General features: G+C 35.5%; 1 protein-coding gene across 1 annotated transcript; it reads right to left on the reverse strand.

Moving 5' to 3' along the window:
* Positions 1-3266: 3266 nt before the first annotated feature.
* LOC127510045 (uncharacterized) lies at positions 3267-7901 on the reverse strand. Its single transcript, XM_051889553.1, has 9 exons — positions 7767-7901; positions 7275-7406; positions 6334-6468; positions 6159-6189; positions 4424-4450; positions 4291-4329; positions 4117-4207; positions 3810-3863; positions 3267-3703 (listed from the first exon to the last, which is right to left on the reverse strand). The coding sequence occupies exons 2-9, from the start codon at positions 7395-7397 to the stop codon at positions 3601-3603; spliced, it is 603 nt and encodes a 200-aa protein (XP_051745513.1). The 5' UTR covers positions 7398-7406; positions 7767-7901; the 3' UTR covers positions 3267-3600.
* Between the last annotated feature and the right edge of the window lie 6186 nt (positions 7902-14087).

The raw sequence follows: 14087 nt of genomic DNA on the forward strand, positions 1-14087 counted from the left end.
TTTTCAAATAATGGTTTCCAAGTGATATCAGATTGTTTGTGTTTTTTTTTTTGTTTTTTTTTTTAATTACTTACCCTGTAACTACATGAAACAAGAGTGTAACAAGCACCACTTTAATTTACGGCCCGCAATGTCATACTTACCCTGTAACTACATGAAACAAAAGTATTAAAAAAGATTGCAATAGTTCTTTCTACTTGCCTTGAAACAACTTAATCAAGTGCACTTTCTTACTAAATAGCTCCCAAACGTAAGATTGTTGTCTATCATAATAGTATAAGTACCCCTTAGTTCTAAAATACTTACAGTATAAATAATTTGTTATTTTCCTGGTTGTTACCCCTTTATTCCCAAGACTTTACATATTGTTCCCCTATGCTTACACATACTTACTTTATAGGTACACTATAATTATCGAAAGTTACGCTGTAAATTCGTTGTAATTACGCAGTACATTCCGGGCTGTAATCTAAAGCATTACCTCTCTTTTTCTTATAGAATTTGCTTTTTTTTCTTAACTTTTTTCTCTTTACTGGTAGCCTGGGTTACCCGGGTTACATCAATCAATCTGGGTCAGATCTGATTTCAACCTCTTATTTGTTACCATATTGTTACAGCCACATCAGTTACAGTGTGTGTGTGTGTGTGTGTGTACTCTTACTTGCCTTTTTTTTTTTTTTTTACTGCAGTGCATTGTGGTTGAATTATTGATTATTCCACACATTTGCAAAAACTTACTCTGTGTTATAGTCACACTAGTGTGCAGGTGGGGGGTGGGTGTGTCTATTTTGCACTCGTGAAATTTTAGAGTGTCACCCCATCATTGCTGTGTACTTTTTTCTGCACAGTGGTTTATCTGAAGTTTGTACCACCAAAAGATTCTCTGAGTTTTCGTATTTTTCCTATTTCTACTTTTTCCTATTTCCTATCTCTACGATCACAGTTCCTGCCTCAGTCGGATTCTCTGCCAAATATCATATCATCTCTGCCAGACATTGTCGCTACAGCTGCTCGAGCACAGAGAAAATGGAGGACAGCATACAGCTCGCTGATGGCGGAAACTATGGTAATGCAGGACTGTCAGTCAAGGAAACAAGGTTCTGATTCTTGGTGTATCTTCTGAACTATGTTGCAATGGTGGATGCACTATTTTTCTTCTCCGATCCTACCCAGTGAATGTCCTGTTGATGATACGACTCAGTGCTGCTCTCCAATGTCTGGTAGAGTATAGAAAAAAATTGTACTGCGCATGTGTCAAACTTGGTCATCCGCGGTTGAGTATACTTTGAAAGATGCGCAGACATGACTGCGAGCGAGACGCATCCAGGCACGGAAAGTGAAGTATACCCTGGCCTTCAGTTCTCGCGGTACTTTGATGCCATACGTCACAATCACATGGTGTCGGCGCTGTCTCAACTCTGACAAAATTTCTTACCGGCATGCACTGCTTCAAGTCAGCCGCCGATCGGTCTGTACAACACTGCATGAAGTCAAACAAGCCTAAAAACATCATTGTTTTTATTGATTTGAAAACCGAGTTGAAAACTGTAATATAAAATAAAAAGCAAATCACGCAAAATGTTTACTACATAAATGTACTGAGACATAATTGCTAAAGATCTTTAGCAGTAGATACATTCTGAACAGAACTACGCATTTTACAATAATATCAAAGAGTATAGAACCCAAGAGGCGAAATTCTTATCCTTTTTGGGTAACAGCCACTAGATGGCGCTGCTGTAGCGCGGCCGCCATTATGGGGTGAAAATGCCAACTGGACCATAGAATCCTTCACATCTTACACACCCAACATCGGCGAATTTCACAACCAAATCAGAAGCACAACATTTTATGGCTCCTACAGTAAATGTTGTATTGTCTTATATATGTTTTATTTTACCAGTTGTGGAATCCAACCATTCAACCATCTGAGGTAACGTAGTTAGCCTACTTTGAGTATTTCCATTTTATGCAACTTTACACATTTATTAATAGTAAATTAATACATTTAAGATCATCATGTTTGCAGCGAACAATATAGATCAGACCTAGTGGAGTAATATAATAGTATTACTCCACTATCTGAATTTAAATATATATATTGTACGTTTTAATGGATCACGCTACAAACATAATGATCTTATAATACATGATGCATTGCTGTGTCCGTTATCGCATAATTCCCACTTTTGGACACTTTTGCTTTAACTGCTAAATCAAGCTGTTATATTCATATATTTATTGTCCAGCATTCCCAATTTTTCTGATGCATGTCCTTAATTTAATTTCATATGTTGGTATTAATTCAGTGTTTATAATGCTAATACTTGAACTTCAAAGAATTTTAACCCAAACTGACTGGGTTTCTAGAGAGCAAAGGTTTTGTGAAAAAAAGTGGAAGACTTAAACACAAAGTCTGTAAAATAAACTGTTCTATTGAGTTTCGCTGTTAGTGTATATTCTTTGATAATATGTTAAGAAAACAATTACTAAGTTTTTCTACACAAAACAGCATAATCAAAAACAATGAAACTTGACTTACAGGTGGTGAAAAAATACTATAGTAATTTATAGTAAATACTATAGTGTTTTTGAACCATATAGTAAAGTACTTAATTTGTTGTGGTAATTCTATAGTTGCTGTGATAATATAACAACTATAGTAATATAATCAAATTACTTTACCCAATACTGTACTAGGTTTTCTACAACTTTAGGGTATATTATACTACAATATACACTACAGTTTACTGTAGTAAAAACTAAAGTATACTACAGTATTTATTACAGTTTATTAGTTCACCATAGTTAATACTACAGTATGCTGTAGCATTCATTAACAAAGTGTTGTAAATACTATAATACATACAGTATACTACAATTTACTACAGTATGGTTCAAAAACACTATAGTATTTACTATAGTATTTTTTCACCTGTGCCTCGTTAAGCAAAAGAAACATGCGCTACCGTTGTTCTTCAGAACTTAATCCCGGAAACTGAATGATATAAATTTAAGCTGTAGAATATAAAATGACCAGTAGGGGGAGCAAAAACACTAAAATAGGCAGAACCAGAACATGAAATGTCATTTTTTATTAATTGAATTGATCACAGATTTAACTTGTCATTTACCGCTCTAGTTCTGTTCTAGGTCTAAACAAACACAGATTCAGTAAAGCAGCTCTAAAAGAGTCACTATCAGCTCAGTTTGATTCAATTTTGATTCAGTTCAGTAACAGTAAATTTTCTTGTGGAATTATTACTGGCATGTAGAAAAACAAGTAAAAATGCATAGCTTTTCATAGAATAAGAAAATATGTTATATTTTATTTGAAAATAAGAAACTTATGTCATACAGAGTTGTATTATAATATGTTTGCTATAAAAATTGTTTTTTAAAAAAATAACATACTGAGATTTCAAACACCGAAACTGGCATCAGTATTTCATTATTGAGTGCAGAAAAGCGAGTCGCAAATGCCTGATATCTTTGAGTTTGTGATTTATACTGTAACAGATGTAGACGTCAGAGACGCTTCAGTTGAGTCAATAACAAATTGACCTGAGAATCATGTTAATTCAGACCGGCAGATCCTGATCATCCTCTGGACACGGAGCCATTGAACTGATCAGATTCAGAGTGATTCAGTGAATCAGGAGCATCAGATCTGACCTTTATTTGGACATCAGTTTCAGGATCCCTGTGAGAATTAGATTCATTTAAACATTAATATTCATAAAGCCTCATCTGTACACTAAAACATCATCAGCCCTTAAATGTGCTCCAGTCTCAGGTAATTCACTCACCTGTTTCCTGAATCATTGCACTGATGGACAGATGGTGCTGCCTTTGGAAAACATCTGAACACAGAATGACACTTATTAATATTATATTCATCTTAGTATTTCCATGTATTCAGAGAAATTTTATAGTTTAGGCCAGATGTTTTCAAAGCGAAAACAAAGTGAAATTATAAAATTGTGCTGGGTATTAACAGATGAGGGTAATTTGAGTCAATAAACAAGCATACTGTGTTCATTACTGACACATTAATAACAGTATTTTAGTTTTAGTTTTCATGACTCTTTCTGACACAATTAAAGTTTCTCTCACCTGAAGATCCTTTTCCGCAGCATGAAACACATCAAGATGATGAAGATGATGATGACGATGATGAAGAGAGCAAACAGCCACCAGAACTGATCTATATAAGTGATGAAATATCAAATCAGCTGATGTGTAAGAATGACGAATCAATATTAGAGTTTAGGTTTAAAGCTCTTAAACCTGAGTGCTGGAGAGACAGAGTCACATCATCCAGAACATCTTTAAAACACACAATGATCACAAATATGAGCCAAAATGACAGAAAACATACTGGATTGAGTGAATGAGACACAGTGTATCAGCTGAAACTCACCTGGAGTTGTTGCAGTTTCATTCCTCACTGAAAAACACATTCACAGTCATCAAAATCCCAGGGTTAAATTACAGGGATAGTTCACCCAAAAATGAAAATTACCCCAAGCTTTACTCTCCCTTAAGCCATCCTAGGTGTATCTTCTTTCAGATGAACACAATTGGAGATATATTAATAAACACCCTGACGCTTCCAAGCGTATAACGTAGTACTTAGCGTAGTTTGTCGCGTAAGTAAAGCTTTAGATATAAGTTGAATCTGTATGGCCGGAAGCTAGTTATTTTACTTTATAAAGTGTTGTAAACTGGTGGTAACCGCTTGGAAGAGCCATGATATTTTTTAATATAACTCTGATTGTGTTCGTCTGAATGAAGACGAACACCTAGGATGGCTTGAGGGTGAGTAAATCATGGGATAATTTTCATTTTTCAGACACCTGATAATGATGAGGAGAATCATTGAAAGAAAGAGAAACACAAGAACTACAACTGACTGGCCACAGCCTTATGCGGAGTTCACACTGCACAATTTTAGTCAGATTTTCACTAACCAACAGATTTTGCAAAATCGCTGACAAATGTCCAAAATCTGAGGTAAATGCTTGTTCACGCGAGTGACAATCACGCAGTGTGCATTATCAAAGACGCGATCTGAGAGAATCAACAATGTGTTGCTGATGGCCATGAGATATTTGGCATGCATGGACCTGTCTGCGATTCAAAATCCTGCTGTGTGAAATGTGTTCTGACTGAAAATGGCATCGCCGATGACCTACAGCCAAGGAGAGAGCAAGATACAGGGCAGCGGGAAGTTTGGGGAGGAGTTATAGACCAGAATATCACAAGCTCCTTCTTGGTCTATTTGGACCCAAGAAATACAGGAAAGTTTATTTTTCTCCTTTTCACTGCAAATCAGTGCGCAGACTATTTGGATCGCAAGCTTCTTGCCGGCTACTTTTTAATAACAATTCCAGTCTTGCGTGAGAACTGTGATCTCATGTGTGATCTTGCGTTATTTCCTTATAACTTCACGTGTGTTTGGTTGTGAAACGTAGTTTGTGGACCAGGCAGAGGTGTCAGTGATTCTTCCTATTGTAAAGACATGCAATGTGAAACCCCCTGTCGCTGATCCATCATGCAATCCGCACATAGCAGCGACTGAATGCTATACCAGATAGTCGTGCAGTGTGAAAAGAACAGTGAATTTGACGACTTTGAAAATTGTGCTGTGTGAACTCAGCATTCGATGAAAACAACTGAAAAGACTCTCTTAAATCTCTCTTATTATAAACCAGACTGACTTTATTTGTCATTTTCTGCAGTTCTTTTTGAGTATTAACAGAGGTATTTGATCACCATTATGGTGATCAGTGTTTCATTTAGTTTGACTCAGAAAAATCGAAAGAAGTTCTTTTGGAGTATTAACAGAGGTTTCGATATTGATGTTTTATCGAAAATATTTGATCACCATTATGGTGATCAGTGTTTCATTTAGTTTCACCAAAAATATTTCCTTACCACTGATCAGACAGTCTAATTTTTATATATATATATTGTGGGAAAACATATTTTTTAGACACACACAGACATCGTTTAACACCCAGCTGGTGGTTCCCATATAAACACTGAGTGGTGCTAATTTAACTTGAAGCAGAGAAGATTCAGTTCAACACAGCGTTTGATCTGAATCTCTTAATATTCTCTGTTCATGCTGATAGTTGAAACGTTTCTCTCACCTCTGAACATGGTCACATGACTGTAATGAATCTGAAATAAACGAAAGAATCATTAAATCATCACTTATAATGTTCATGAAGGATTAATGCTTCAGATGCATGTGTACAGGTAAGAAAATAATCATCAGTTCTGTGTGTTATAAATGTGTTGAGTGAAAAATTAAAATCATTTTACAGATTTCACAGAATCGCAGATGATCTCATGATTCAGATTCACACAGCGAGAAGTGACGAGACGATCCGATGAGACGGAAATAACAGGATCAATCAGTGTTTCAGGAACTGATGGATCTGCTATCTTAAATTCATCCTGATCAAATCAAACACAAGACAATGAATTTGTCAGCAACAGAAGAAACTGAGGTAATGTTCACAAACAGATCTTTGTGAAGCAAGCAGGTGAGTACACCGAATAACATGAAACACTGACCTGGGTAAACCACAGTCGTTTTCTTTGATTTGTGCTGTTGTCACCTAAAATTATTTGCAATCATTCTGTTGAAGCTGTTGAAAGACACAGTGTCTTGTATGTTGTTCAGTGTGTTTGTAACCAATGGGATACGCACTGACTGCACTATTGCCAAATTAAGTGCTCCAGTCAGAGAGAGGAGCAGGAGGGATTTCATTTGCCACAATACTTTTAGGCCTTTTTGGAAAATGTCTTAGTGAATGTTTTAGTCTGGTTTTAAATGTTAGCTGTCTGTTTTCTGTAATTTTGGTTAAAAAAAAAAAAAAACACACACAAAAAATTTTCATTTCAAACACATTGTTATTCCTATTATTATGTAGACTCTCCATAGACTTAATGGTTTTTATACTGTACAAACTGTATATTCCATCCTATACACTAACCCTAAACCTACCCATCACAGAAAACTTTCTGCAGTTTCACATGCTTAAAAAACATAATTCTGTATGATTTATAAGCTTGTTTCCTCATGGAGACCTAAAAAATGTCCCCACAAGGTCAAAACTATACTTGTAGAGACATTTGGTCCTCATAATGAAGGGAACACTAGTGCACACACACACACTTTACAACACAAACACATGTTAATTTTTTTCTTATTCTCTCTCAATTTCTTAACTTGTTAGCGTACACAGAAAAACACTCACCTCTGAATACCAGCTCTGCTCACAGTCAGGATTGAGTGTTTGATTGAAGACGACAGAAGAAACGACATACAGAAACCCCAGAGAGGTCTGAATGTCCCCACATGTTACTGTGATGTTATTCATGATTCAGTGCTGAAGGAAACAGTTAAAAACATTTGTGGATGAGGTGTTAATGGTCTGTAATGGAAAGCAGTAAAAGAACCTCATCTTCTGTTATTTCTTCATGTCTTTCAAATAACAACAGGTCTGCTTCTCAGATAAAGCTTTCACATCGTTTCATAACATTATGACATTTGACAGATTTATTAGCTTCTTTACACACATTCAAAACAAAAATTCTAGATTTTTTGTCAGAGTTCAATAACAAGCATCAGTCGAAGACTCACCAATTTAATTTAGTCACATTGTTTTTGTGAATATTTTACATTTGAAGCCTTTAAGATGGTTATAAACTTGCTACTCATAAAAACTGTAATGAAAAGTATTTCTTACCTGAAGTAGATAGCCTGAATGATGGGAGCAGAGAGCTGATGCTGAACGAAACTCCTCCAGAGAGAGGCTTTATTTGAAGCGCATGAGCGACTTTGTGGTGAAATTAGACAAAAGGAAGCAGCAGATGCAGAGGACTTTCCACAAGCACACTACCCCTCTAACATCCAAACTAATGCATGTACACACACCCACACATCCTTTTTTTATACTATACCTAAACCTACCTACCACAGGAACGTAATTCTAACATTCTAACATTCTTTTATAAATATATAGATAGATAGATAGATAGATAGATACAGGTGCATCTCAATATATTAGAATGTCGTGGAAAAGTTCATTTATTTCAGTAATTCAACTAAAATTGTGGAACTCGTGTATTAAATAAACTCAGTGCACACTGACTAAAGTACTTTAAGTCTTTGGTTCTTTTAATTGTGATGATTTTGGTCACATTTTATCTCAATAAATTAGAATACTTCATAAGATCAATAAAAAAAAGGATATTTTAAACAGAAATGTCAGGCTTCTGAAAAGTATGTTCATTTCTATGCACTCAATACTTGGTTGGGCCTCCTTTTGCCTGAATTACTGCATCAATGCGGTGTGGCATGGAGGCGATCAGCCTGTGGCACTGCTCAGGTGTAATGGAAGCCCAGGTTGCTTTGATAGTGGCCTTCAGCTCTTCTGCATTGTTGGGTCTGGTGTCTCTCATCTTCCTCTTGACAATATCCCATAGATTTTCTATGGGGTTCAGGTCAGGCGAGTTTGCTGGCCAGTCAAGCACAGTAACACCATGGTCATTGAACCAGCTTTTGGTACCTTTGGCAGTGTGGGCAGGTGCCAAATCCTGCTGGAAAATGAAATCAGCATCTCCATAAAGCTTGTCAGCAGAAGGAAGCATGAAGTGCTCTAAAATTTCCTGGTATATGGCTGCGTTGACTGTGGACTTCAGAAAACACAGTGGACCAACACCAGCAGATGACATGGCAGCCCAAATCATCACTGACTGTGGAAACTTCACACTGGACTTCAAGCAACATGGTTTCTGTGCCTCTCCACTCTTCCTCCAGACTCTGGGACCTTGATTTCCAAATGAAATGCAAAATTTACTTTCATCTGAAAAGAGGACTTTGGACCACTGAGCAACAGTCCAGTTCTTTTTCTCCTTAAGCCAGGTAAGATGCTTCAGACGTTGTCTTTGGTTCAGAAGTGTCTTGGTACGTGGAATGTGACAGTTGTAGCCCATTTCCTGAAGATGTCTGTGTGTGGTGGCTCTTGATGCACTGACTCCAGCTTCAGTCCACTCCTTTTGAAGCTCTCCTAAGTTCTTAAATCGGCTTCGCCTGACAGTCTTATCAAGCCTGCGGTCATTCCTTTCACATGTACACCTTTTCCTACCACACTTTTTCCTTCCAGTCAACTTTCCATGAATATGCTTTGGCACAGCACTCTGCGAACAGCCAGCTCTTTCAGCAATGACCCTCCATGGCTTACCCTCATTGTAGAGGGTCTTGATGATCGTCTTCTGGACACCTGTCAAGTCAGCAGACTTCCCCACGACTGCTGTTGGGATTACTGACCTAAACCCAGTATTTATACCCTGAGAATGGTCATTTAATAGAACTTGAATATATATATATATATATAGTATATATATAAGTATGTTAGAATAAAAAAAAAAAACTTCACATAATCATAATCAGTCGCATAGTCACATTACACACACACACACACACACAGTTATTCCTATCATTACGGGGACTCTCCATAGACGTAATGGTTTTTATACTGTACAAACTGTATATTCTATCCTTACTCTAACCCTAAACCTAAACCTACCCATCACACAAAACAACAAAAAACATCATTCTGTATGATTTAAAAGCTTGTTTCCTCATGGAGACCTAAAACATGTCCCCACAAGGTCAAAATGTACTGGTATTACTATACTTGTGGAGACATTTGGTCCCTGTAACGTAGGGAATACCAGTGCACACACATACACACACACAATTGTAAGCTGCTTTACACATCTGCTAAATGTTAACCCCAAAAAGGGCAAGACCATAAAGAGACATCAGAAAATTATTTTATTGCTATTTTCCATCTTCTTAGGACACAAATAAAAATAATAATAATAATTTTTTTTTAAAAACATGACTTTTATTTTTTATTTTAATGTTTGGTGGTATAAATTAAGTGAAAACAGAATGCTTGTTTGGCAATGCGTATTACAACATTATAGCTAGATTTTTAAAGTTATTTATTCTCTCATAACTTAAACTAAACATTCTTTGAAAAACAAAGTTATTTTTGTTTTTATGGTTCTTCTGTTGAACAATAAGTATAATGCGTATTTATGAATATATTGTATAATGCTGTATAATATTTAATACACAAATTTCTAGAGCCTATAAATTATCAATACAACCAAAACTTTGCTGAAAAACCTGTTGTACACAATCTACTTCATGCCTTCTGTACTCTGATTGATAATTCATACTTTTTTTTTTTTATTAAGTAAAGTATTTTTTGCTCAGAAATCTTTAATTATTTTTATAAAGTAAATGTAAGATAAACAGTTATTATACTAAAGCACCTTGTGTTTAGTATCAGGCTTTTATGGCATATATATTGGAGGAAATGTTCCCCAAAAGTCTGTTGTGTTATATTTGAAATTTACATTAACATGAAAAAAATGTAAAAAGAATTTTTAATATTTAAATTTAAAAAAAATATATATATAATCAAGTAAATCCAAGTTGCTTCAGTCCAGTAAATGTTTATCTTACATTTACTTTATAAAAATCATTAAAGATTTTTAAGCAAAAAGGATTTTATATGATAAAAAGGTATGAATTATCAAGTGCAGAAATCATGAAGTAGATTGTGTACAACAAGTTTTTCAGTAAAGTTTTGGTCGTATTGATAATTTATAGGGCCTATGTGTATTAGGGAAATTTGTGTATTAAATATTATACAGCATTATACAATATATACATAAATAGGCATTATACTTATTGTTACAAAGAATGTTTAGTTTAAGTTATGAGTGAAAAATCTAGCTATAATGTTGTAATACACATTGCCAAACAAGCTTTCTGTTTTCAATTGATTTATACCCCCAAAGGGGCGACGTATCCTGGGAGATACAAACATTTACACACAAATTATGAAAAATGTAAAAACTAAATTCATAAAATTTCAACATAAACGTAATAAGCTTATACTGAACAACAACTTTTTAAACATGTAAGTCCCCTCCAAATATTGTAAATATGTGAAATGTATCAACTTTTATCCGAGGGTGGGTGGATTTCCCACATGTTGTTTTTAAATGCTGCCCGTAAGCTAAACAAAACATTTATGAATAAATTCACCAGATTTAAATATTCACAGCAAACACCCTTTCAACATGAAACCAAGAAATGAGACTCAAACTTTCCCTTTCCCCACAGCCTCTCAAATGTTTGTATCCCCCAGGATACACCGGCAGTTTTAGGGTTAAGAAAACTGTCTCAAAAAAGCGTCTGAAAAAAAAAAAACACTAACTTTCAAATATCAATATATCATAATATTTTACTTAAATATTCAGTTCAATATACCATAGTAAAAAATAAATAAAAACTTTTGACTCGTGTGTCTCTAGTAGGTTTCACATCACTGTCACTGTGGTTTTTCTGGGTTGAGAAAATCTAAACCATGGGTTGATTTACATCTCTTGCGGTTAAAAAGTAAGTGTTTGCATGCTCATTGACAGAGACATGTTTCATATCCTGAACGGATGCTTGTACAAACAGCGGTTGAATGGTGTGGTGTTTTCAGAGCCTTTTCGCCGGGTTTATCAGATGTGTCAAATAATCCCTCTTCAGAATCATCATGATTGACTCAATTCAGCAGAGTTTGATCTGAATCAGGACAGATGTGTGTGTCTCCTTTAATGAAAGTCTGTAATAATGTCAAGGCAGATTCTCATAGTGATGAATGTGTTTGAAGTGTATCAAAAGTGAAACTCAGTTATCATTGCCTCTCCTTTATGTCACTCCAAACCTCTGTGTCTTTACTTCCATGGATCAAAAACACTAAGGTTTTCTTAAAAAAAAAATCTGCTTTTGTTTGACAGAGGAAAGAAAGTCAAGTTTGGAATGACATGAGGGATATATCAGAGTGAAGTGTCTCTTTAAAAATCATCTGTCCATCATAAACATCACGATTAGAGTCGATGATGTCTCTCTCACCTCTGAACATGGTCTCCATTCTCAAATAAAATGACAGAAAAAAGCGTCAGAGCAGTGTTTATAGAGTTCATGAAGGATTTGTTACTGTATGAGTTTATTGTGTTCATGTTGACCTGCAGCTCTAATGATTCATAATTAAATCAAAAGAACATGATCATGTGTGTTTAAATATGAAAACAGATGAATGTTGAGAGAGATTGAGTTGATTTACTCCTTTAGAATGACACTGAATCTCACGATGAAGGAAGTGACGAGATGATCAGATGAGACAGATGCCGCAGGTTCACTCAGTTCGCATACATCGAATCCACACAAACTGAGAGAACCTGAGTGAACAGACGCCCGTCCTGAACAAATCATCAGTGAATTATCATCAAGTGAATAATCCTGCAGCTTGAGGACCGAATCACAAAGACGCCACTGAATACCAGCTCTGCTCACGGTCAAGATTATCAGTTTGATTCAGTAAATCAGCATGAAGTGTGTATTCAAAAACACTGTCAGTCTGAATCACTCCACACGATTCAACTCAAATGAAGAACATGTTTGAAATAACTGAACAAATGACTACAATATATTACTATTGCATGACAAGGCTTTTATTGGAATAAGCATTTAAACATTTCTGGAAAAATGTTAAGAGGATCATCTTATATAATATATCATACGCCAACATAATTATTCATTTCTAAAAGGATCTATGGACGTTTGTAAGCATTTCAGAAATATATGGATATTTTTCTTACAAAAACTCATTGATTCATTTCAGAAGGCCTTTATTAACCCACTGGAGCTGTATGGATTATTTTTTATGATGGATGGATGCATTTTTGGGGGGCTTCAAAACACACCCTTCTGTTCACTATCATTATAAATCTTTGGAAAGCCAGGATATTTTTAGGTATATCTCCGATTGTGTTCGTGGGATAATTTTCATTTTCGGGTGAACCATCCCTTTAAGTGGTTTCCCTTCACTACATCAAATGTTGCAGACTGTAGCAGGTGTTTTATTTTGTTGCATAGAATATGTTAAATATGCTTCATGCAAATACCTAGATTTTAAGTAGGTCTATGCAGGTATATCAACCCAAAAGTAATAATATATGCAGGCTTTTTATTGAAATAGTGAGAAGAGAAGTGTCAGCTGACTCCATTTTAAAGTCTGAGATTATATATTCAGTTTACAAGAGACATTGTTTACAAAAGGAATATTTTCCAAGACATGTTTTAACAAAAAACAAAAAGAGAAAGACTTAAGTTTGACAATATGACCTGACGCTGTTGAAGTTGGTTTAGACTAGGGGATTTTTCTCCCTCTTGTTTTAGAAGTGGGTGGCACTGAGTCAAAACAAAATAAGAGTTGCGGCCGCAATGTGGTGGCAGAAAACTAAAATAACCTACTTGAGCAAAATCACCGACTCTAAATGAACTTCCTGAGCAAAAGACATTATTTAGGCATTGTTTACAAGGCGGAGAACTGAAACCAGTTCAAGATTAATAATCATAATTAATAACCAGCTCATGGTGCAATTTCAGTTTGATTAATCGTAATACACCTCTTTCGATTTATTCATCCAAATTCCGTGACATTCCGCGTTATACAGTAAATTCCAATCATAACTGGATGCTTTATAAACCTGCTAATCAAACATTTGGGCCAAATGTGGCAGATAGTTGGCACACTGGCCTGATATATAGCATGGCATGAGCGCATGTGGGCCAAAGTTTCACCGTATGTTTTGCCATGGCTTTAGAATGGACAGGAAAGTTTTTTGGGATCACTATTGCATTGAGGTATATGGCCCAGATGATTTATTGGAACACCAGAATCGGGATCCATTCAGATTCTTTTAACATGGAGATTCAGAAAGCTTCTGCCTCATCTGTACATTAAAACATCATCAGCTCTTACATGTGCTTCAGTCAAATTCACTCCTGTTTTCTAAATCATTGCGCTGACAGACGCTCAGCTCTGATCTCTGAAAACATCTGAACACAGAATGATACTTATTAATAAAATAGTATTATATTTATCGTAGTATTTACATGTACTCAGAGAGATTTTAGGTTACTGTTTAGG

This window comes from Ctenopharyngodon idella, chromosome 3, assembly GCF_019924925.1.
Source record: "Ctenopharyngodon idella isolate HZGC_01 chromosome 3, HZGC01, whole genome shotgun sequence".
In the NCBI taxonomy this organism is placed as follows: Eukaryota; Metazoa; Chordata; class Actinopteri; order Cypriniformes; family Xenocyprididae; genus Ctenopharyngodon; species Ctenopharyngodon idella.

What these genes read in the sequence shown, in the direction of transcription:
- LOC127510045 (XM_051889553.1), bottom strand. Translation starts at nt 7,397, where the DNA reads ATGAATAACATCACAGTAACATGTGGGGACATTCAGACCTCTCTGGGG. An exon ending in AGCAGAGCTGGTATTCAGAG is followed by an intron (nt 6,469 to 7,274) that starts GTGAGTGTTTTT and finishes TGATTTGATCAG; the next exon opens with GATGAATTTAAGATAGCAGA. An exon ending in TGCAATGATTCAGGAAACAG is followed by an intron (nt 3,704 to 3,809) that starts GTGAGTGAATTA and finishes TAATTCTCACAG; the next exon opens with GGATCCTGAAACTGATGTCC.